The sequence below is a fragment of the Ambystoma mexicanum genome, chromosome 4p (genome assembly GCF_040938575.1).
Source record: "Ambystoma mexicanum isolate Mex_15411 chromosome 4p, UKY_AmexF1_1, whole genome shotgun sequence".
Taxonomy (NCBI): Eukaryota; Metazoa; Chordata; class Amphibia; order Caudata; family Ambystomatidae; genus Ambystoma; species Ambystoma mexicanum.
The window spans coordinates 1,154,195,018-1,154,220,230 of NC_090927.1; the positions used below are offsets into that span (position 1 = coordinate 1,154,195,018).

At 45.2% G+C, this 25,213-nt stretch overlaps 1 protein-coding gene across 2 annotated transcripts in view; it reads right to left on the bottom strand.

Annotated features, from left to right (window-relative positions):
* BCLAF1 (BCL2 associated transcription factor 1) overlaps nt 1-25,213 on the bottom strand; it is an 850,362-nt gene that overhangs the window by 314,816 nt on the left and 510,333 nt on the right. For both annotated transcript variants that reach the window (XM_069606756.1, XM_069606757.1), the window contains exon 9: nt 17,654-17,819. In XM_069606756.1, coding sequence (XP_069462857.1) covers nt 17,654-17,819 — 166 coding nt within the window. The remainder of the gene's footprint in view (nt 1-17,653; nt 17,820-25,213) is intronic.

Here is a 25,213-nt window from a genome sequence, read left to right on the forward strand (position 1 = left end):
TCTCTAGCCACAAAAGCCCTGCTAGCGGCGTTGTTGACACTGTCTGATCCCTCCTTGCCCATTGCCTAGTACTATCTTCCGTTAGCCGTTCCTTTATCACCCTAAGTTGGGCTGCTTCGTAGTACTTTATGAATTTCAGAAGCCCCAGTCCATCTCATGCTTTGGGGGGCCATCATGGTTTCTATGGCCAATCTCAGTTTTTTATTTTGCCATATAAATGCGAGATGATTCTATCAAGGGCTTTGAAAAACGTCTTTGGTATTGCAATGGTTAGCACTTGGAAAGGAAAATCGCCTTGGTAGTACGATCATTTTAATTGTAGCCATTCTCCCTAACCAAGAGATTCGCAGGGGGGTCCATACCTTGCGGTCGGCTTATATTTCAGATAGGAGGTGTCGCCCTCCGTCAGAGTTAGCAGCATGTCAGCTACAAAGGTCGCTATCTTGTGATGCCCCTCCCTCCCAAAACCTTATACCTTGAATCACTGGATTACTCCCGATAGAGGCCAGGAGTGGCTCTAAATACAAAGCGTACAGAAGGGGCGACAGCGGGCATCCCTACCTCGTGCCGTGAGTGATGGAGATTTTATTTGATAGGTGGGAGATGAATGCAATCCTCATCGGGGATGGTGGTCATTTGCCTCCACCATCTGTATGAATTTAGGTCCCAGCTCCATTTCACGTAAAGCTTCCATCAGGAAAGGCCACTCCACCCAGTCGAAGGCCTTTTCGGCATCTAGTGCCAGTAACAGTGTTGTTCCGGCATCAACCCCACCATCTCAATTAGGAGAATCTCTCGCCTTGTGTTACCCCAGGTGTGTCGTCCCTTTATAAAGCCTGATTGGTCTGTATTTTTCAACTGCGGGAGAAGGGCCAGAAGTCTAGCTGCTAGCACCCCCATGTAGACCTTAGCATCCAGGTTCAGTAAGGCTATGGGACGATAAGCGGTGCATGCCGTCAGATCTTTATTTACTTTAGGGAATACTACTTCTTTTGCTTCAGTCATTGATGGTGTCACTATTCCTTCCCGCCCTATATAGTTGAAGAGCTTTGTTAGTGTGGGGCTCAGCTTTTGGGTGTATGTCTCATAGAAACTCACAGGGAATCCATCTGGTCAGGACACGATTAGATGGAAAGTTTTTTGTTACTGCTTCTGCCTCCTCCTTGGTTATATCCTCTTCGAGATGGTCCCTATCTGGGGGAGTGATTTACCGTAGGTGGAGGTTGTTGAAATAATCAATCCCTGCAGTGCAATCTGGGTATTCTGACAAGTATACCTTCCCTTAAAATTTCTCAAAAGGAGTTTATAATTGTCTCTGTATCTTTTTGTATCATGCCACCCTGCTGCCTAATATCTTGTATAGTGCGTTTTGCTTCCGCCTTCCGTACTTGTCTCGCTAATCGCCTCTCTGCTTTGTTGGCACCAACGCAGTACCGTTGGAGTACTGACAGCAGAGCCTGTTCTGCATTTGTGGATCCTTATTAGCTCAATCTGGGCTCCAATCTCCTTCCGCTGCCTCATCGCCACTTTGGTCTTGTTTTACATCACCTCTTCCATTGCTTTCCTCAGTCTATGTTTCTGAGCTTGGGTCATTATAACTTCCCCTCTTTTTATTGCCTTGAAGGCATCCCAGATCCCTTCCTGTGTGGCCCCCTGGTTGTCATTTTGTTGAAAATACTCTATTCCCCCCCCCCCACCCTCAATGATACCTGCAGTCGCCCTGTCCCCCAGCATTTCCCTCGGAAATGATTTCCCTGAGAAATGTCCAGGGCCCATAGGCTCCTGTGTTGGTCGTGTCTTGTCACTTTTACCGTCAGCGGGCCGTGGTCTGATCGTGCTATAGCCCCAACCTGAATATCCTCGACTTCCCCCAGGATGGTTGGGTTCATCCACACAGTCTATTCTTGATAGTGTCTGGTGCACATGTGAGAAACAGGTATACCCGTTTTCCAGTCCCTTCCTGTGCTGCGAAGTATCCCTCAGGGCGAGGTTATCAAATGCCTCTCTCAGGGTCTTAAGATAGTGGTCGGTCCCCTTGGGACCTGCCTGCGCTTCTGTCTATTGTGGGGTCCCATGCTAGGTTTAGGTCCCCGGTTAAAACAAACTCCCCTATTGTACATTTTTCTAATTTCTGCAGGACGTCTCGGAGGAACCCTTCTTGGCCTACACTGGGAGAATATACTCTGGCCTGGGTCACCGGTTTGTGATCCATCAGTACTGTCATGAAGACACAGCGCCCCTGAGAGTCTCGTAATTTTCCGGATAAGTGTGTGAAGTGGGTCAAAACACAATTAGTACCCCAGCTGTTTTCCCCAGGGCGTTCGACCGGTATATTTGTGTGAAGTGCTGCAAGTGTGGGATTGATTTATCAGTTCTTTTTATGTGAGTTTCTTGAAACAATATGACATCAGCCCTCATACATTTCACTTGTCCCTCCACCATTTTTTCGCTTGACTGGGGATTTCAACCGCCTGACACTATGGGATAATATATTGTAGCCCATCGGATCTAGTGTATTTTTGGCACCAAATCCCTCTCTGGAGCTTTGCTCTTATACCCTGTCTGTTACCGGTGATGTGTGGATGTTCTTCCCACCCCCCAGCCACGCCCCTTCCCTCTCCCTCTGTCCCCCCCTTCCCCTCCCCTCACTCTCCCACCTCCTCCCTCCCTATTACCCCGGTCGGGGCCTATTGTTCAAAGAACCACCCCAGCTTGTAATCTGGGGTTTCAGACCTAGTATATCCCCAGGGATACTCCTGCGAGGGGTGAAATGTTCCAAAAACAGCCGGCAATGTCCTTCCGGCTCAGCCCAAAATTGTCACAACATCCATTCCCGGGTGTAGTGACAGTGGATTCCTTTTCCCTCTGCTGGACCATTCCCGGGTATTGGGAGTTTTTCGTGGGAGTGGTTGTGGAGCTTTGTGTCGTTAGGTCTTCTCCTTCGACGTTCAGAACGGACATCCCCTCTTCGCACGTGCACACCCTCTGCTGTCTGCCCTTCCAGTTGAAGAGGAGGCCAAATGGAAATATCCACTTCTAAGCAATTTGTTTGACTTTGAGTGCTGTCATCACTGGGTACATCTCTCGCGTTTTTTTTTTGTAGAGTAGTTTGCAATGGATCTTGGTATAGCTGGACCGGGGAGCCATTCACCTTGATCTCTGTACTAGCTCTTGCTGCTCAATATTTTTTGCTTCACAGCAAACTACCTTAAACCAATCAGAGCGTCACGAGGCCAAAGACCTGGTCCCATCCATTGACCTGGTCCCATCTAATGAGATCCATTAGAATGTCTTCTGGACGTGTGATCGTCAGAAGCTCCCCGAAGCATTGCCGCATTGTGCTTTTCAAGTCTTCCTCTAGGGTCGCCTCAATGAGGCCCTTCACACAGATATTAGATCTACGGGAGCAGTTTTCCTGTATCTCTAAATTGTTTGAAGGGTTGCATGTGCATTTGTGCAATTGTTTCTTGTTGGTGTTAAGGTCTCAGTTTGGGATGGTTGCGATTGGTCTAGTTTGAGTGAAATTTTGTTAACCAGGTTTAGGGGGGTTTCTGGAGACTTCCTCTGTACTGAGATGCCTTTGAGTGTCAAAGCTTGGTCGCCAGAAATGAGAAAGACGATCCATCTTGACATTTCCAGTTGCAATTTGGCAGTACTATCCATGGCTGCATGGCTGCTTCAAAGCGTTCTGGTCTGCTTTATGTTCTTCTTGGTAGATTCTGGATCCCATGACATTTAATTTGTGATGGGCAATAGAGTATTCTGAATTGCATTTGCGTTTTGACTGGGAGCTAGCAGAGCGTCAATCACAAACTGATCACTAATCAGAAGGTTAAATTAGTGGGGCTAAAGATCAGCCCACATAGTTTGCAAGCATAAACAGGTTAGCAATTGTGTTGGGAAAGATTTTCTTTGTGCAACGTTCCCTCTATTGACATCAATGGAACCCCCAAACATTATATGATTTGAACCTGTGCTGACTTTTGGAGGCAAGTAGAGCCTTTTTGCTTTTCTTTCATTGCTCAGCTCATTTGTTATGCGGGTAGTGGTCAGCTAATATGGCTACTAGTGCAGGGGGCATCCCCTCCTCTTTGCAGGATTCCTTTGTGGTTTTACAGTAGCACACATCACCTTACAGGGAAGTGATGTGGTATTTTCTATGCATCATTTTTACTTTTGTAACATTTCAGTTACTTTTTCGACGTGTCCAAGACAAGCAGATGAGTGGATATTTTTATCCAGCGTTTTTAATTTTAACTGCGTCCACTTTTGAATTTTACCACATTAGGCCATTTCGAACATCACCCACACAAAATGGTCTTGCTACGTGTTTTACGCCCTGTCCGTTGGTTATCTTGTCTTTTGGCCTTTTTTCCGGCTTTCTCAGGTCCGGAAACGCCACATATGTTAAGCCTTTCCCAGGCAAAACGCATTGTGTACATACTGGTGAGATGCAGGATTAGGACTGTCTTGTCCCACTCCATACTCCAGCTAGGGAATATCTGTGGATGAGCAGATATGCGGAAAGAAGCCAGTTTGATGGTGCAGATCCTTACCATTGTTGGGCTGAGCCAGCCACCAGTCTGAATTTAGGATACAAAGAGTCCTGCATCTATTCTTCAGATCATCGTTTTGAGCCAAAGATTCTGAAGAGGAGCCGCCCACGGAAAACCCTAAGACTGCCATGATGACAACTAGAATAGACTCCAGCCAAGTCCCTATAAAGCCCTACCATATGGTTTCTGGCGTCTGACAAACTCCATAAGCATCTATTTTTTGTATGAGGACATAACTTTCAGTGCAGTGTTACTGAGAAATTTTTTATATTTATCATAAGGTTTAAATACCTTTTCTTGTGTGAACTACTGTTCCCAAGAACAGTGAAGTGAAATTGGCTTTACTTAGGTTTTTCCTTTGTAGGTCCAGCACAAACCATTGTATGTGGAGTGCTGGGGGGTTACATGGTAGCCTCTTAGCCTACATTCTCAAGTAAACATTTTATCTTACCCTCACTACCTTAAATGGCTGGTGGCAGTGGTTTAATTTTCCTACCATTGTGCCTTTCCACCGCAGGCTGAATCCTCAGCTGCAGTATAGCACCATGGGTGGCCATTTTTGTCAAAATGACCGCGGTCGTCTTTTCCCCCATTCTATGTTTGCATGGTCTTTCTTGGGTTTTACTCTACGACGAGGCTGAGTTGAGCCCTTAGTTCATTTTGCCTTTAGCAGGCTTCAGCCCGATTGGCTGGCTGGCTGTCCTTTCAAGACAGCCACTCTGCTGCGTGACTCACAGCCTAGGCTGTGCATGAATGGGAGTAACCTGCTTAAAAGGCAAAGGTTTTGGGACTAGAGGCAGAGTCGACCACTGGGAGAAACACCCAACGAAGAAACTATGAAGAAAGCTTGCTGCATCCTCCTGGACCTTTGAATTGCCTGGTGAAGCCCTGCTGCTGTGCTGAAACTCCTTTTCTTATTGACAAGAGAAGCTCTGGCAGGGACAACTTCTTCCCTTGGGTTGTTAGTGGGACCAACTAACCCAGAGACGAACTCCACTGGACCATCTTCCCCGATTGGCTGTACTTCTTTGCTGCTGCAAGAACCAAGTGCCAGAGGTCGCTCAATCTGTAGTCGAGTGCAACGTCTGAAATCCGGCCATTAGCTCAGGAGTCTCCTAAGGACCCTCCAGAAGCAGGATGACCAGAGCTCGAGTTCCCTCACCAGAGTGCAGGACCTAAGGAGTGAAGGAAGCCCAACTGATAACCGAGATTGGCAGTGGTGCTGTTTACTGAACGCTGAAACCGCGAAGTGCTGCTGATCCAATAAGAGCCTGTAGCTGCCGACAACCTCCAAATTGCTGCCGCAGGAGCCCCCCAGTCATCCTCCTTCTTGTCCCCACGACTGAGGCTCAGGAACCCAGGGTCTGCACCGCTGCAACAGGACAGAATCTAGCTGGACCACTCTTCTTCAAACCGGAGGTACTGTTTAGACATGGGACCCTCAGTGTATATTGAGCTGTGCTTTTCTCAGTTGAGACCTGCAGTGGCTTACCTTTAGAGTTGATTCCAACTCTGCTTTTCACAGGCTTAATAGCTTGTGGCCCTCCAAGTGATTTCTACAAAATTCTAACTTTGTGCAAGACTTTTATTTTCAAGACGTATTATCTAAGAAGTGCCTCAGCTCCATAGACTATGCTCCAATTGACTTTGGTTGTCCTGGCTCTCTGCAAACTCTCGACTTTGATATGTCTATCCCTCAAAAGTAGACTGTTATTGTTGGGAAAGGCTTGTCTAGATTCATTGGAAGATTTAAGTATACTCACATGCCCTGAGAACCTGTTGAACCTTTCTCCTTTCTTTAACCTTTCCTTTCAGCAACCTCAGCATCTGTATAACTAGTGATATATAAATGCCAACACTGTCCTTGCGATTATAGTCACCGCCGGGTGTAGCAAGAGTGTAATAAGCATATCCAAAGAGTATCCACTAACTTGCCTGATTCTGAAACGTATATTGAAGTGTATTTACAGTGTTACATATCTTGCCCTTTTTAAAGAATGCTCATTTAAACATTTATGTTAAATAGGTATTTATAACTGAAACCTTGAATGTAAGTGTTACTTGGCAACTTGTATTTACGAATTTCATTGCTACAGCTCACATTTACCCCTCTTGAGGTAGGCATGGCTGCTCAGTCACACTACCAACTTGTGTAGTACAGGCCTATACCAAAAGGTGGGTTACCCAATATAGACCTACAAAGTGTTACTACACCTCTTCTTACCTAGCAGTTGCTGACCAAAGGACGATCCCTGCAGTTGACTAGCACCAACTCCAGTGAAGCCCTGCTCCTCAACAGGCTCTGAAGACGACCCTGGTCAATGCTTTGACCCGTGGGAACTAGTCTCAAATCCTGTTCGAAAATCCGTGCCTCTGATAGTGTCCCTGGGCGAACCGGTGGACTGACTAGCCCTCTACTGGGCTACCACGCCGCAGCCGTCACTTTTTCCAAGTCCATCCTTGGAACTGGAGTTTCTCAACTTGTAAAACTTGCATCAATAGAAGACTTGCAGGACCCGTTAATTTGTTAGACCTTGAAAAATCACCTGTTGCCTCGTGATCGAGGTGACTCCCATTGTAATCAGTCTCCTTTGTATCCTATAGGTATCCTGAGGTCACCTGCTATGCAGAATTCTTCTACTGTTCTTCATTTGGATGTTCAGCTGGAAGGGGACTGAAACAGAGTCCCAAGAACCACAACCAGCCAAAAATAAATGCCAAATTCAAAAGTGACCTCTGAACCCAGGGCCTTCTTTGAACTGACCAAACACAGATTCCAGAACCTCAGCCGTCTTCTCTAGAGAATTCAGAGTCAGGAGAGTAAGTTAACATACCTGTGCCCTCCCTCCCCCTGGGTTAATCACTGTCACGCGCCGTGGCGACTGACGCTTATGGAATCAATGGACAATGGAGGACTCGCCTCCACTGATTTGGCCCATCAACTTGGTTCTCACGTTTCCCAGTGCAATCTAGTGTATTGCAACATGGCTGGTTCCCCTTCTCTGCTCAAAGCGACTTGTTTACTGGTTGCTGTGGTTACCTCTTGGACTCACTTACCTTCGGCTCTTCTTCCCGACTCTCCCTTCCCCTGCCTTGGATTCACCTCTCCTCACTGCTGATAACAGAGCCCTCGCCTCCATTGCCAGACCTGAGCCTGCCTTCCTAGTGGACTCTACCTCCAGAAAAGGACGTTGTGCTTGTGCCTTCTCAAGGCAAACACCTGGTTACCTCGTCTTCAAGACTTCAGTTTTTTTTTTAATGCCTATTGTGGCTTTTTCCGCCTCTTGTGGTTGCCCGGGAGAGGGGCCATAGACCTGCTAGTGGGCAAGCAGTCCCTGTGGGCTCCTTTTTGGGGTAAACCCTGTCTACATGAAAAAAGGACTACCGGGCACAAGGAAAGAAGAAATCACAGCCACACCTCAGTAGTTCAGGTGAGGAGGAAGAAGTGTTCGCCGATTTTGGTGAAGACCCCAGGGAACTTGACAATCATATAGTAAGCATAAATTCTGGTTACTAAACTACTCGTTCATTACTTTGGTCAGCGGAGCACTGGTCAAGGGACCCTTCCTAGGTCTATCCTAGTGTCTGGGATTGAGTGAGTTTACTTACCAGAACTTTAGTTACCTTTTTGAATCATAACCACTGGCATCACACAATCTCTTAATAAACCAACCTGAAATGTATAACTTTGCAACTGATGACATTTGGGCATAAGGCCTCAAATCATCTTAGGGTTGGACTCAATAAGTGCTAGGAAAACTGTTCTGTGGTTATTCTAGAGTGTCTTTAATGAATTCCATGCATCCAAGTATTAACCTGTGTTTCAGTGGTTATTTAATCATATGGTTTCTTTCTTCTCCTACAGGTGAATGTACATATCCATTTTATACTAAGTGTGTGACAATATTTTACATTTTTCTTGCTTAGGGTGCATTTTAAATGCCTAATAAAACATTTATTTTTTCCTTACCTGTCTAACTGGATTGATTGGCATTCTCTGTGGACACACACTAGCCCTAGACCAAGCCCATGGCTCTCCTGAGACCAAGCCTTGTCGCCTTTCTACCTTAACATGATTGGGTTTGGCTAGAGCTCAGCGTTTCCCCTGTTCACCATAAATCCATCTCAACACAGGGGTTCTTTTTTTCATGGCACTGTGGAGCCAAGATCAGGTTGTCTGATCTTTCACTGCAAGAAGCCATGGAACCAGCCTAAGGACCTAGACGTAATGCCCTTTCTGGAGCCCAAAGAAGAACTACTTCTGCGATCTATTTGTTAGCACTGCCAAAGACCTTGCATGCAGTCTCGGGAAGAGCCGTTGTGATCAAGGGTCCTCAGAGCTGTCAATTTGCCAACATGCCAGATGATCTTTTGAGACTCTGGCGACATCACCGGAAAGTGGCTTGCAGGAGTAAAATAGTAAAAAAAAAAAAAAAGTACAAAGAAAAAAAAAGGGGTAATAAAGCAGACAAGAATATATTCGATACTAACCACATTTTAACAAGGGTGCTGCCTTCATAGGCCATGGATGTGGTCATGAAATTACAGAGTTAGACCCTATAGAATCAACATAGGCTGATGAACTGCCATAGATATGCCACGTCAGCATTGTATGGCCAGTTACTTCCATATTTATGCCTTTATATTTGCATGTCAGGCAGCCCTACAGATAAGGGGTGTATCGGCCAACTTTACTTCCTAAAAATAGGCAAACACTCCCAAAAAACTAAAATGGGGAGTACAAATACTCCCAATCAAAAATGGGAAATGGACAATGAAGGTCAGCCCCTGTACGCCAACACTAAAAAAAAATGCAACCCACTAGGGAAAAAGGCCCAAGACACCGTTTGCAAACAGGAGTGCATCAGCAAGGAACTGTGCTGTTGCCAAACGTTCTGGCAAATCGGGAATGTGCAGGAATTTATAAGGGTGCCTGGCATGATCTATGTCGTCATTACATACAGTGAAAACCTGCGAGGCTGGATGGCGAGACCCTATACATGGGCGGCACACTCCATAGGGGATGCTAGGCCATTGGTCTCAGCCTTCCTGTCCGTCTTCATCCAAGTGGGAGCTGCAGGGCTTGTCATCTGCAGTAGAGCAAGGCCTAACAAGCAACTAGTTATTTGAAGACAATGCTACCCTATCACTGTAACGTTGCACCTGGCAGACACTGATATGGCCCCAGGGAGCGAGCGAGGTCATTTTAACTTGCATACGTCACTCATTCCCAGATGCGCCAGCAATCTCCCATGGTCTTCCACCCTCATTTTGGGCTATAATTTCATCCCTCCCCGACGCCTTGCAGCAGAAATCATGTGACCCGAACGTGAAGGTGGGATAGACTTGCTTTCTGATCTTTTTGATCAATCAGGGGTCTTACAGCTTTATGGTCAGTGGTCTGGGCCAAGCTGGCACTGTGGTATTTGGGGGTCTTGAGATCAAAGCATAGGAGGGCTGCGCTCTGGCGCAGGGGGTGTTGGGGCTGAGGGGCCATGTTATCTGTATTGTGGGATGGTAACTGCCAAGAGGAGGAGTTCTGCCCCCTTCTCATGCCCTTGCAGAGCCCATTCTTCCTGGGGCGCGAAGGCCTACAGCCTCTGAGACAAAGAAAGGCTTGTAACTCCCTGAAGCTCACTCGTGGGGTGCATTATGTCTGTGCCAATAATGCAAGCCTAATATTAACACATTTGGTGCTTTCGCTGCGCTTGGGGCTATGTTCCAAAATAGCGGCCAATAACTAGAATGCACGTTTACACTTGCCTCTATATAGCTCCTAATGCATGCACTATATTGCCATTATATGATCAGAAGAGCCCCTATATTGCCAGGTGCTGTGATAATACAGTCTCCAAAAAACCAACAGTGCACAGGAGCATTAATGCTTTAATGATTGATATAGCACTTTCGCTAAAGCGCTGTAAATAGCACATATTTACATACAATTATCATCCCAACCAAAGTTGGTACTCATTTATCAACCTCTGAAGAATGAAAGGCTGAGTTGGCCTTGCTGGGATTCAAACCAGAGATCTGTAGATCACACAGATTGCAGAGAGCACTCAACCTGCTGAGCTAGCTTACTGCTTTGCCATTAAAAATGCAATAACACAAAGAGCCGGAAGGCTGCTACTTGTATCCCATCAGATCCCATCAGTTTCCCTCCGGACCTTCCGGAGGAAAACTGATGGGACAACAGGTCAGGTTAGTATCGATCTACGCCCCCCCCTCCCCCAACGAAGGCAGGATCGCTTCCTATTGAAATTGCTTTCCATTATGGCACAATGGTGAGTGGGGCAGGTCCTGATTGGGGGCGATTTCAACTGAGTGATGGACAACACCCTTCCGGCTACCTCCAATGACCATATGTTCAGACAGGCCCTAGCAAAATTCATTAGGGAATTACACCTAATAGAGACGTGGCAATTTTTGCACCCGCAAGAAAAAGCATACACATTACTCAGCAGTGCATAGGGGCCACTCCCGGATCGATATGGTGCTCATCTCGGTCTTGCTAGTTCCACAAGTCACGGGACTGGAAATTGGAGTGAGGTGCCCATCAGATCACACCCCGGTCCTCTTAAAGTTGGAGCCGATTAACCCCACTGCAGCAGCCCCATAAACCATGGCGTCTAAACTAGGTGATCCTGAAAGACTTAGCCTTCAGAGCAGACATAGAGCAGGCCTTAAATACTTTCAGGAAAATGTAACACCTGGAATAAACTGGGCCACTATCTGGGACGCTAGTAAAGCGGTTGTAAGGGGCAAATTCATTGCACACACAGCAAACTACATCAAGAGACAAGAAAGGGTGAAGCGGGACATGGAAGCCAAAGTAACAGAGGCTGAGACGGAGTATAAAGATAGGGGCTCACAGAAAGCATGGCAGGAATTTTAAAAAGTTAGGGCGGCCCTAGAAGCCCATCTGGCGGACGAAGACGTGCACCTTTGCGTGCAAAATAAACAATTTTATTATATAAATGGGGACAAAGCTAACCGATTCCTTGCAGCCAAATTAAGACAACAAACTCTGGAATTGCATAGTCCAACTTATAAACCGGGAGGGAAACCTGGTGAGGTGGGTGGAAGGGGGGGGAAGAGAGGAGGAAATAGAGGTCATACATTCATACATTCATACTATACCGAAAACCTGAAAGGGGAGGACCTGGAGAGGGAGGCGCAGATAGCATTCCTAAACCGGATAACCCTGCCGCAAATTAGAAAATCGGACAGGCAAATGCTAGAAGCATCCATAACGGAGGAAGAAGTTGGGGAGGTTAAAGGGGTATTGAAAGGGAATAAATCTCCAGGCCCAGGCGGGCCAAGTAATGCGCACTATAAAACTTTCAGGGCTACTCTAGTAGGCCCCCTAACGAGGTTGTTTAACTACATTCGGGATACGTGGAGGACCTCCGGAGACGACCTCTGGAGACATGAGTCCAGTGACCACGGTATTACTATTAAAACCGGAGAGAGACCCGTTGGACTGTGCGAGTTACCGCCCCACATCGTTATTAAATGGGGATGCGAAAATCTACTCCACGGTATTGGGCCGTAGATTAGCAAAGGTCCTACCGTGGATAATTCATCCAGATCAAGCAGGCTTTGTGCAAGGGCAACACACATACGATAATATTCTTAGAGCTATAGACAACTGATTGGGGATGAAGAACAGGGCAGTGGTTCTCTGTATTGGCGATGGACGCCTCCAGAGCCTTTGACAGCATACACTGGGGGTTTCTAAAATTGACCCTTGAGAAGTTCGGGTGTGGCCCGATCTTTACCCGCATGGTGATGGCCAATTTCGTACTTCCATCTACACGACTAATGGTTAATGGCCGGCTCACAGATAGTATCCCCATCCGGAAGGGCACGAAGCAGGGGTGTCCACTATCGCTAATGATCTTTGCTATGGCCATGGAGCCGCTGGCGCAGGGGGCCCGCGATGACCCGGGAATCCAAGGGGTGGAGGTAGGTGTAGGGGGATCTCAAAAGGTGCTCTCTATGCCGATGACGTCCTCATGTTCCTGAAGGACACGGCACACTCACTTCCAAGGACCATAGAACTGCTAGACGGGTTTGCGAGGGTCTCAGGATTCCCTATCAATTATCCTAAATCTAAGGCACTTATCACCGAGAAGGCAGAGCAGGTGGGAGAGAAGGTATCCTTTGAAATGGGAACAGAAATCAGTAAAATATCTGGGAATACAGTTGACCCCCAAGTATGAAAGACTATATGGGTCCAATATACCAGACCTAGTGAAGGCACTGGCAGGAGACCTGAAGCGCTGGGATATGCAGGAATTGTCATGGTTGGCACGGATAACAGCTGTTAAAATGACTCTTCTTCCTAGGTTCTTATATGTGATAGGCGCTCTCCCAATACGCATCCCAGGCCCAGCAATCAAAAAACTACAAAGGGAGGTGATGTCCTTCATTTGGAGGGGAAGATTTGACGGTCCCCAAGAAGGTATTATTTAGGCCACAAGCTATGGGGGCGCTGGGGGTTCCAAATCTCTGCAGGTATTTATGGGCAGCACAGGTAGCACCTATGTTACAATGGCCACCCAGAGAAAACCAGAACCGATGGGCAACCCTCGAAAGAGAAGCAACTTAGGCTCCCTTGGGAAGCCTCGCTTTTCTCGCAGAACAACAGAGGCAAAGAGGGCACTTTATTGGAGTCAGCTAAGGCCACTCTATGGTATTGGGACAAAGCATTAAGGGGCAGAAATGTAAAAGTGGGGGAGGTTGCTCTCAACCCAGATTTCACCCCAGGGATGCAGGCTGACTTTTGGGTACACGGGGAGTGGGGAGGGGGGGGGGGGGGGGGGGGGAGTGGTGAAGGGAGCAAACCCTGGTATTGAAGGAGCTCTATGAGGAGGGAACACCCCTAACATTCGAGGGCTGCAAGGCTAAATTTGATACACCAGAGTGTGAAAGATTCCATTATATCCAACTCAGACACTGTATATCTAGCATGAAGGTTCGGGAGGAAGCAACTTGGGATCCAGTAGGGTTGGAGCTTACGATAAATGAAGACCAACCTGAAAAAGGGGTGTCGAAATTGTATCGCCTGATGGGGTCGGTAGACCCAGAAGAGACTCTTGCGTAAATGCAAAGATGGGAGGCAGATGTGGGGAGACCAATCTCTGGGGAGACCTGGAGCCGCATAGGGCCGCCAAAAGCTCCAAATGCGCTTCAATTAAACAGGCGGCATACAAACTTCTCGGGTTATTTCTGAAGTCATGGACTTAAAAAAATGATTTAAGTTATGGAAAACCATAACAGGAATTACTTCTTTTTGAAGTCAGAGTCCCCCTTTTCCCCCCCCACCCCACACCCATGTGCATGTTGGGCAGAGGATGCTGCTACATGTAAATCGGGCTCTCGCCCTCTTGTTTTCTCTCTGCTTCTGCAACCCTTAACCAAGGGTCGCCGATGCAGTGCCAGAGGTCGCAGGTGAGTTACCAAGGGAACAAACCTTAATCAGCCCCTTGAATTAGCCACGGTCACCCACTGCATTGGTGCCAAAAGCGATCCGAGAACACATCCTAGCTTGCAAGGACGTTCAGGCTGTGTAAAAAATCCAGGTGGAGGGAACTACAGGGTTCAAGGTGGGCTGACAAGTGGGCTGCCTATGCCATACCTGAGGGGGTGAGGAGGGTATGAGGTAATCAAAAGGAACAGGTCATCAAAGTCAAGTCCCTGGAGCACAACAAATATTTGCCATTTGTTGTGAGCAGCCAGATGTACGAAGAACCTCCGCTGGACCCCCACCAGAGACTGTTCTACCTTGATAGGTGAATATTTGTCTTATTCCTGTAGCATGGACATGGCAGAGTCAATAGTTGCTGTCAAAATTGCAAAAGGCACCAGTCAGCCTGACTTGCTGTTTTGTTGGAACTGTGACACACTCAAATGTTAATGAGATATCTTTTCCTTCATTCACCATCATAAGCTTGTGTCAATCCTCTGGCTGGGACCCATTAAAGCCTGCGAGACCTTGGAGCCAACTCCAGTACAAGGCGCAAAGCCCAACTGGCGGGAAGACGCATTGACAGTCACTCAATGTTGAGTCACCACAGGGCAGGTCCTGATGCAACATCCCAGTGAATCCTTGGCGCAGCCACTGGTAAAAGGCCCCGGCACGACCCATTGTCTCCACAGGTGGACCTTTGGGAAGACAATGGTAGTGAAGTGGGTAACAACTGAAGGACCGCTAGCGCTGGTATCTTTCCTGGATGTGGATCCTCAAAGGAAGGAGTTAGACTGGTAGGTCCTATACGGAGGGGGCTCATCTCAGTGACTACTGTAATCCTAGTCCAAAATCCTCTTTCCTCCATATTGATGGGAGTTCCTGTGGAGCGGGTACGGAACCTAAGGGGATGAAATAGAAGGGAAGCGTACCGTTTTCCCCTTTTACTTGACAAAACACTGGAAGTGATCTGGAGGTATACTACTTAAGATCTCCTCTCACCTAAGTTATTTCTCGACTTCCCTGTGCAAGAGAGCGACACAATGCACATACACAACCCATGGTGTTCTGCTACCAGGCACTCCAGTTAGAATGAAAGAGGATCAGGAGTTGAGAACAGACTAATGCATGATCTATAGGAGAAAAACCCAGACTACTACAGCATAAAACATGGAGGAACACTAGTTGGTAACCAGGAGACAAACAAAATTAAAAATAGAAGGCCATGCAGAAAAGAAAAGAAATTAACAAATAAAGCCACCAGCCGTCTGAAATCATGAGTGTGGGAAAAGGGAATGATGGGCATTGCCAGGTGGCAGGTGTAGCAAGCGTGGATGCCATGCTCCAAATCTGAAAGTCTGTTGTGCAAAATTCTGCAGAACGCTACCCGTAAGCATGGAGGAAAAGGATAGGAAGCAGAAGTTATAGTTAATAACAATTGTTCATAAGAATCCCAATCAAATTGAGTTTTATTTGTTTTAAAAAAAAAAACGACGTGGCAGTGCGTGAGGCAAACACTACCACTCAATTACTAAAGGTCTAACCTGCTTTCAAAATATTTTTAAAAGGGAAATTGTCACTGGAGGAGTCATGGCAAGCTGCTCAGTGTACAGGATATAGTCCGCACATCCAGGATTGGAGCGAGTCAACCTCCCCCACCCCCAGAAAACCTGCTAGAGAACATCAGCTCCGGCAAGAACGTGCATTGGGCTCTCACATAGCAGTGCTGACCACACCATGCAGATAATGTGTAGATATCAAAACAGTAACCCTTTTAGATGGTGGGGGTGGGCATCTTGCTGTCTTCAATGAAGAGCCAGGATCACAAGGAGCAAACGTGTCTCACACCGGTTCCATCAGGTGGTTGGGAGTGGGAGCTCACATCCCTCAGGTCTCAGTCAGTCAAAAGCAGGCAGCGTGTTAGGTTTTAAATATAGGACTAACGGCAACTGTTCGGGTTACCCGCTGTACAGGAGATACACACCACAGATCACACAGAAAAGAATGATGGTACTGATGAAGCACATTGTGTGAAACATGTGCTGGTCCTCATCCCATAACCTGGACTAAATGAGTTGATTTACCATGCAAGTTCAAATGATTTTAACTACTTATAAAAAATGAAAATCCCTAAACTACTACCAGTATGCACTGTTGTATTGGATTACCTTTTCGCAAGGTTTTATAAATGTATTGTAATCCTTTTTTGTAATATAAATTCAGTAAGGTGTTCTTTTTTAATCCAAGCGCCAAATTCTACACAAATATTATGCTGACTGCTTCTTTAATCAGGTTGTTCACACACCAGTAGGCGATAGGCCTAACCAGGCAATAGAAATCCTTCAGGGGTCAAGAGGAGGGTATGCTACAATGGAGTCTCAGGTACCATTACACATGACAATTATCAAATTTAAACAGCATTGGTACTAAGCTGAAGGACTGACCAAAGAAGATGGCAGGGCCAAAATTCATAAACGAAAACAAAGTGGGAATCCTGTCAAAAAAAGCTCAATCAATACTGGTAAATGACAACTCACTAACTTTCAACATTGCTTGTTAGCCTGAAACCTGATGGTGAAGTGAGACTTTGCAGGCTACAAAGGGGGTTTACTGTTGACAATGTATGCATCCCTAGTCTTCCCCAAGGAAAGAGGGCACCAATCTGAGGGGATTCTTGGCACTCCTCTGCTCATCATGTGAAACTAGATGAACTAAGATTCCAAGTTAGTGGCAAGGGGTTATAAAGCAGTAGCAAAAAGCGGTAGACTAAATGGAAGGAATTGCCTCGGTGGACTTGAAGAGAGCAAACATTAAGGACATTTTATGTATGGTGGCATAGGTAGAGGACAACCAATAAAGGAAATAATTGTCTATTCTTTTGTGGCCAAAGCTCAGACTTGAGAGGAAAACATCTAGCGGTTTGTAGAAAATAGCTTCAGGATCTAAAGATGCAGGCTCTAATGTAGCAACCAAGAAAAATTGTGTTCAACAAAAGAAATATCAGATTGATCTTTGATTTTATTGGGTGGCAGGTTTACTGATAAAAAGCTGTGGGGGAGCAAAAATAGACCTGTTTTGAAATGGAAAGTTCAAGCTGATTTCCAAAATATAAAAGACATGCACTGTACCTTTACATTAAAGAAGGAAACGCACCAAATCTCCAGCTAGCGCTGACAAGTTATACTCTTGTCAGATGAAGATTAGTTTAAGCAATACCTTCAACCTTCATCTTCCCAACAACCCGCCTAACTCTATTCGAACAAATCACTGATGTAGCCTTCAAACATTCTATGAACTTGCAGGATAAGCAGACTCCAAGATGGTGTTGGTGGGTGAGGCTTTTTATCATTTCTGTGATGGCATTACGTGACCAGTAAGACTGGTTTGAATGACATGCTAACCTTCAAATACTTGGAGGGACAGATAATTATGTGAATTCTTGAAAAGAGATGCTATACCAACAATTAGTGTAAAATAAAGGAAAGGCAAGGCAGAGTGAAAATGTCTATAGTAACCATATATTTTGCTTTTAGAACGTTTATTCTATGTTTAACATGGTATAGCCAACAAACATTTGTGGATGCCAAAAGTAATACCGCAGCTTCCCGTTCTAATAACTTACAAAGGTGCCTCTTTGTCTGCTTGGACCAGCAAAACCTGAATACTCCTTCTGCTCATGTGGGCTCCTGAATTCTTCCTCCTGATCTTTTTTGTTGAATTTTTCTTCTCGAGAAGAGGAAGACGAAGAGGGAGATTGAGAATGCTCTTTTTCTTTTTTCTTTCGCTTACTGTATGGGAAAATAAAAAGTAGGTTAATAGTTAAGTTAAACCCAACATAAAATGGATGTTCGTTCGGTGAGTTTAGAAAAACAAAACCAGTGTGGGGTATATTTGTTAATGGTATTTGAAAAATATATTAGTGCAATAAACGGAAATGCTGCTTACCTTCCCTTGGGAGGCACTTCATTATATTTATAACCTTTAATAACCCCAAGTGGACCCAAACACCTTTGAAATTGCAATTCAAAATGATAAATTGCCAATATTTATAATAATTCACAAATGCCTCGGAGGTGAATAGGGACTCTGTCCCCTAAGACTGCCAGCCAGAAAGCATCAGGGGCTCACTGAAGGAGACAACCCAGTGCCCCGAGAGCAGTGGAAGAAAGTAAGGTACCTTAAGAATACAAGGAGAATACCCACGATAGTGAACTTGAAGTAAATGTGACACGGATAATATATATTAGGGTTTATTATATGTATATTTGTTAGCACGTTAGCATAACTTGTGTTATAACAATAAATAAGGTCTACTGAAATGGGACATGAACGGTGTGCTTCTCCTTCCTCTTGTCGCCACACAAAAATTCTTCCCTGGAACTTCTCTCTTCCCTCGTTCTTCTTTCGCATGGAGCGCTCGTGGATATGCTCGCTCACCATCCACGTGCAGTGTCTGTGCAGTGTCTTCTGATGCTAAGACACTACAACTTTAGTTTCAGTGAATACAAGAAAGCAGACAAAAGAGCTGTTCTCAGCAGCTGCTGTTCTTTGGTGAACAAATTAAGCCAAGCAGCACGAGGCTACAGAATGTTTGGTGGTGGGTGTCGGGTGGGGTATGGGGGAAGGGCCAGATCCTGCCAAGGTTGCCATGAAATATCCATGTATGAAATGAGTCATTCCGTTCATTTCAGAGAACTTTTAAAACGTAAATATTAAAGGAACCAACCCTTGATAACATTTTTTAGGGGGGAATAGTAGGGCAAGGGAAAAAGATATAGATATAAGGGATACATTACTCACCGTAATCGTATTTCTGATTGTTAGGGAGAATTCTGAGAAATGTGTTAATTCCCCTTCTACCTGAAAGACCCCCAGCACTTTTGCTGGACTTTAGGACTTTTCATTTTTATCCCGGAGAGAGCGAGACCTTTTTTCCCTGCACTCATGCATTTTACATTGCGACACACATCAACCTCAGTGCAGTGTCACATAGAAATACCAAGGATTTCTGATAAGGTTCAAATACCTTCTCTTGGATAAACTGTTTCCAAGAGTAGTGAAATGAAATTGACTTTTCTTACATTTTCCTCTTTGTAGAACCAAAACACTATCTTACAGTAGGGTGCTGGAGGGGTTACTTAGTATCCCCTTTTTCTATCTTCTCATGTAACATTTTTATGTTACCGTTTTATACATTTAATGGCTGGGGGCAGTGGTTTACTGTTTCCGACCATTGTGTGTTTTTAACACTGGCTGCGTTCGCAGCTGCAGTATAGCACCCATGGGTGCCCATTTTGTCAAAATGGCCCCAGTCTTCTTTTTTCGCCATTTCTTGTTGGAAAGGTCCTTTTTTTTTAACCAACTTTAATATTCATTTTTACTTAAGACAAACATTAGCCTTTAGTTACAACATATGTTATAAACATTGTTACCCATTTGAACCCATTATTCAACATTCTTAAACTTTGTCATTGAGTCTAGTATTGTCTTCATACTTTTCTCGACCCCTCCCACCCTTGCCCACCCTTCCCGCCCTCTTCCCTTATTTTAACCAACTTTATTTTCAATCATTTTAGCATGTAAGACAACCATTAGCTTTCGATTATATCAGGAATACAACCATTATTGGCTGTATAAACATATTATTTTGACCTACCTGAACTTTGGCCTTGAAACTATTATTGTCTTCCAACTTTCCCTCCCGAGAACCCCCCCACCCTCACCCGCCCCATCCCACCCTCTAGTCCTTAGAGAAAATCTGAACCAAACTGTATCAAGGTGATAACCAGAGCAAAAAAAAAAAATGTGAGCTTCTCCCTCCACGTCTTCTGCTGTCATTATCGAATGTGAATGTTTCTTAAAATCCTGGGTTTAAAGGATTGGACCTCCCTTGGAAAGGTCCTTCTTGAGATTTGGTCCCTTTGTTAGTTTAGCCTTTGGCGGGATTCACTGGTGAAGCCTGCCTCTGGCTCCAGTGTGTCTGGGAGGGCGCCCGAGACTCCCTGTGGTTAGTCTCCTTGGTTACAGATACGCACCCAGAAGGGGATTGACTGGCTGGCTGTCCTGAGAGGAACCGAGTGCCAGTGAATTCTGCAGAGGAAGTGCCAATGAATAGATAAGAGACAGGGGACGACAAACTAGGGGACAAAAAGTACAAACAAGAAAACGGAAGGAAGGAAAAGAAAAAGGGAGGGGAGGTATATCAAGGCAATATAACATTCAGAACTTTAAGAATGCAGTAAGTATGGCAAACATAATACACAGATGAGTCTAGTTACAAATCAAAACGAGTAGTGAAAGAAAGTTAATATAGAAGCTCAGGTTCCAAGCAAAGATGCATCAAAACAGTCCAAACAGCGAATGAAAAAAGTCCATTATGCATTATATTTAGGAATAGAATTTAGATCATTTGCCATACATAGTTCCATTCTTTGTATGTGGCAGATGTTATTCCGCCAGCCCATGGCAGACAGGGTACGTGAGTTTTTCAAGTTGGCTGTAATAAGTTTTAGCGCAATGACGATAAATGTATCATAAAGTTTGGCTGAGGCATGAAGAACACTGGTATTGAAAGCCAGACTACCCATAAAAGATATTAAACACATCCACCATAAAGAGATACGTTTAAGGCACTTCCATATATCTTGCCAAAACCTGAAAACAAAAGGACAATTAAAAACATTCATACGAGGCAGGAGGGTGGCCACACGACCAACACATACCATCAGCATAATTCTTGATTTATATAGTTTAACTGTAGTAATAAAGGCTCTGTGAATGAAGAAGAAGAAATGTGTGGTATTAGCAGATACTGAAATACATTTGATTTTAGAGAAAAGAAGGGACCACGTGCGGTCATCAAGAGTGCAACCAAAGTCATTTTCGCATCATAAACAAACGGGGAAAACCACAGATATTGAGAGAATACTGGAAAATTTAGAAGCCCTGAGGACGGAGACCATGTAAGCTGCAATAATCTATAAGCGACAGGCAACAGGATATCATCTGAGAAGTGATGAAGTGCATCCGAACAAGAATTGACTAATTTGTTAAAAAAAATTCAAGTGTGCATTGGAAACTGAGAATAGATGTTTTAATTGTTGAAAGGAAAGAATAGAAGGGACATTAACAATTTGTTGAATAAATCTGATGCCTTTTTTAACCAGGATCTCCGATTCGAGGCTCTTATCAATCACAATGTTTTTATTGTGTCATAGCAAAGGGGAGAGGCACTTATTAGGAGTTTTAGTATGAGGTTAGTATGAGGAAAGGGAAATATTTGCAGGGCTGAAATGGAGGCTTTAATGGGATCAGAAATGGCTATAGAGGAATGATTAAATGGGTAAATGAGGTCAGCAATTTCAAGGGGATGTGTTAGGCAGAAACCTGTGCAGTTGCCTTTGGGAACACTGCAAAAGATTAAGGACTACAGGTGTTAGCAGTAAACCCACTTGGTAGCAGTCTGTACCACCCAGATTTACCTGGTAGCTGTGGCTGAGCAGTCAGACTTCCCTCAAGAAGAGTTAGGCAGTATGCAAAGTATACACAATAGGCACTCAGACACAATAGCACAAGCAAACACTGACCAGAGCTTTGGTATCAAAGTATATAATTATTTATTTAAAAACACTGTTTGAAACACTCCAGCACTCTTAATGTAAAACATTCTAAACACGGTTACTATTATAATATATACAACTCTTATTCCTTATCAAACAAGTCTTAGTTAACACCACTTATTTCCAGACAGAGGTGAGCGCTTAACTATAGATGGCACTCCAAAAAGTTCATGAAGAAGGGAGGGAAAAAGACAGAATATGTGAAGATACACCACTCTAAGATTTAGGAACACTTTTAGCAAGGCAGAAGAGCAAAAGTCACTTGTGAGCCAAAGTCCATAGGCTGGGCCCACTCTTAGAGAGAGCAGAGCACAAATGCGCCCAAGATCACACAGTTACACTAGGCTTTGAAAGTCTTGCAGAGAGTTCGAAAAGAGTTTAGAGAGGCTCAGAAAAGTTTAGCCAGGGTGTCCCAGGCTAACCCAGGTTCGAAAGCCGGGGGCTAAATCTACCCCGTACAGTCGGTGGCAAGGGAAGCCAGGCGGAACACGGTACCTTAAGTGGGAAGGATCCTCCAGCGGTGGCAGTTGCTCCTGGCAGCAGGTGCAAGTCTCGGCGTCGTCCAGGGGAAGAGAAGATCTCGACTTGGAGGAAAGATGAAGGTCATTGCACTGCCAGGGAAGAAACCAGCCGCAGAGTTTTCTGGTTAAAGGTATTACCCTTTATTTCGCGGTCATGGTAAAACGTGGTATTCCAGTTGCCGGGGTGCTTGGCACAGGCAAGGCGGCCACGAGATGCGTCGGGAAGGCGAAAAGACGGTGAAACTGGTTATCCCCACCAGTCAAAGGAAGAAGACTCTCCGGCGGGAGATCCCCTCTGTCGTTGGGAAAAATGGTGAGACGGTCCAGCAGGGCTCCACCGGTGGTGTCGTCGTGGTAGGGCGGCTCAGCTTCTCCCTCGTCGGATTCTTAGGTCCTGTGGCGACTTCTGAAGTTCCAGTCCCCAAAGCCCTTTCTGCAGAAAACCCCCATTCACTCAGCCTAGCTGTCACTCAAACATGCTAAGTGGTGAGCCGGCCGGCTCACCACTTGGGCCAATCAGGACGGAGTGCGACTTGAGTTGCCTAGGCAACTCAGTCCAGGGTGCCCAAATCCCCCTCCACCCCTCCTAAGTACCCCAGACAGAGTGGCACCACTTTGGAGGGCTTCTGTGGAGAAGCCCGCCAAAAAAGTGGAACAAAGGGCTCGACTTGGGTTGGAGTCACAGAAGAGAACACAAATGCCATTTTAGAACCGAGTTTTGGCAAAAAATACCAACCGGAGAATAATAAATAAACCGGCGGTATGTTCGAGGCTATCGTAATTAAATAAAGATAGTAGCCTTGAACAATGGGAAAATCCCATAGAGAAATATTCGCGGTAGAATATAAAAATTAGTATCCACTGCCACCAGCCAAAACTCGATCAGGGGGGATGGGGACGTGCCCCCTCGACTAACAGGCCCCGGGGCAATCGAATTGCTCCAGCCAGTAAGTCCACAATATGATGGTTTGTACTGGTTCTGTTCAGAATTCAAGACTAGTAAAGTCAATGGTGACTTTACATGCCCTGGGAGACAGTAGTCAGTCCCAGGGTATGGAGTCTATACTGGGGGGTCACTATGACACCCTGTGTTACTGCACTGAGGGTGCTGTGTAACACATCACAAAAACACGAAGCCCTATGGAGTAAAAGACCCCCATAGCCCATTAAACACATCTAGAGTCAAAGGAATACACTCAAATCATGTCAAAGAGTGAGGGTAAAAGAGTCTCACACTTGGCAGGAGAAAAAAATAAACCCCAAAAATCCAGCAAAGCTGCTGGGGGACTCACTAGGTTAGGAAATTCAGCCTAAACAGAGAATTCTCCCTAACAGGATGGAACAGATGTTTCTCTAAATACACCATGAGGGAATATCCGATACTACTGGACATGCAAACCAGCAGCAGGATTATTTAAGGAAAAAAAGCATAGTGATATAATTTAAAATCAGGAAACCTTACCCCTCCCATATCATACATAGGGCGCCTTCAACTTTGCAACAGCAATTCTTTTACTTTTACCATTACCCCAGAGAAAGTTAAGTAGAATAGATAGATTTAAAAAAAGGTAAGAGGCATTGGGACCAAAAGGAGCTGCAAATATAAAATAGGGGAGAGCATCATTTTGATTGTATTGAGCCGTCCCCAGCATGAGAGATAAGGGTAAACCACCTTGAAGTTAAGTCTTGGAGTTTATCCAACAAAATCTGTGTGTTAAGTTAGATAGCAACATGAATCATGGAGGCAAAGAGAATACCGAGATATTTGACAGAATCATCACACCATTAGAAACCAAAGACATCAATATCGTGTTTAAGACAATAAGGGTTTAAGAGGTAGAATCTCAGACTTATCTTTATTAAGTTTGCATCCTGATATTTGTCCGAATTGATAGAGTGTCTTGAGTAAATTAGGGAGGTGAAGTTTAGGATTTTTGATAAGAATAAGGATGTCATCAGCATATGCTGCAATTTTAATATGTGATATTCCCACCAAAATTCCAGGTATATTTTCGTTAGATCTGATCATTTCTAATAAGGGCTCCAGTGAGATAATATACAGAATTGGGGAGAGAGGACACCCCTGTCAAGTACCTCTTAGTAGGCGCAAGAAGGGGGAAGATTGGCCATTAATAATAATTGACGATTTAGGATAGGAGTAGAGAAGTTTAACAAGGGAAATAAATCTTTCGCCACAACCGTGCTATTGCAGGGATTGAAATATAAAGTCCCAGTTGACACGGTCAAAGGCTTTTTCTGCATCAAGTGCAATGGCCGCATAACCTTGTTTATCCTTTTTGTCTTTAGAAGCTGAATAGATGGCATCTAGTAATAGTCTTGCATTAGAGATGCTGCATCCCTTCACATAGCCAACTTGGTCCGATTTAATTAGAGGAGGGAGAGATGATTCGATTCAGTTGGCCAGATTCATAGCAAAGATCTTACTCTCGACGCTCATGAGAGATATCGGCCGATAGTCACTAGAAAGGATGGGGCCTTTGTCAGGTTTAGGTAATATGAGTAGGGCTTCGGAGAATGAGCAAGATGAACAAGTTACTTCTTACCTGGTAACGTTCTTTTGACGGATGTTCCTCCGACGTATTCCTTATCTTTGATAATACGTTTCCATCTTGCTGGCCTCGGAATTTTTTTTTTTCTATAGAGGGCGCTGTGCGTTGACGTCCGCCGAGTCGATGTCCCCTGACGGCCACCGTATCGGCGCCGACGTCACCATGCCCATAAATAGACACGCGCTGCGTCCGTTGCTCAGTTCCGTTTTGTAGCATAAGAAAAGACATGCCTGAATTGGTTACTGACCTTGAAGGAGCGTAAACTGCAACCACAAGGGAAGTTATCACTGCGGGGATGGATGGGAGGGGCGATAAGGAATACGTCGGAGGAACATCCCGTCGAAAGAACGTTACCAGGTAAGAAGTAACTTGTTCTTCGAAGGGATTGTGTCCTCCGACGTATTCCTCATCTTTGATAGACTCCCATAGCAGTGGCATGTAATTGGAGGAGGGAGTGATAGTGTTATGTATC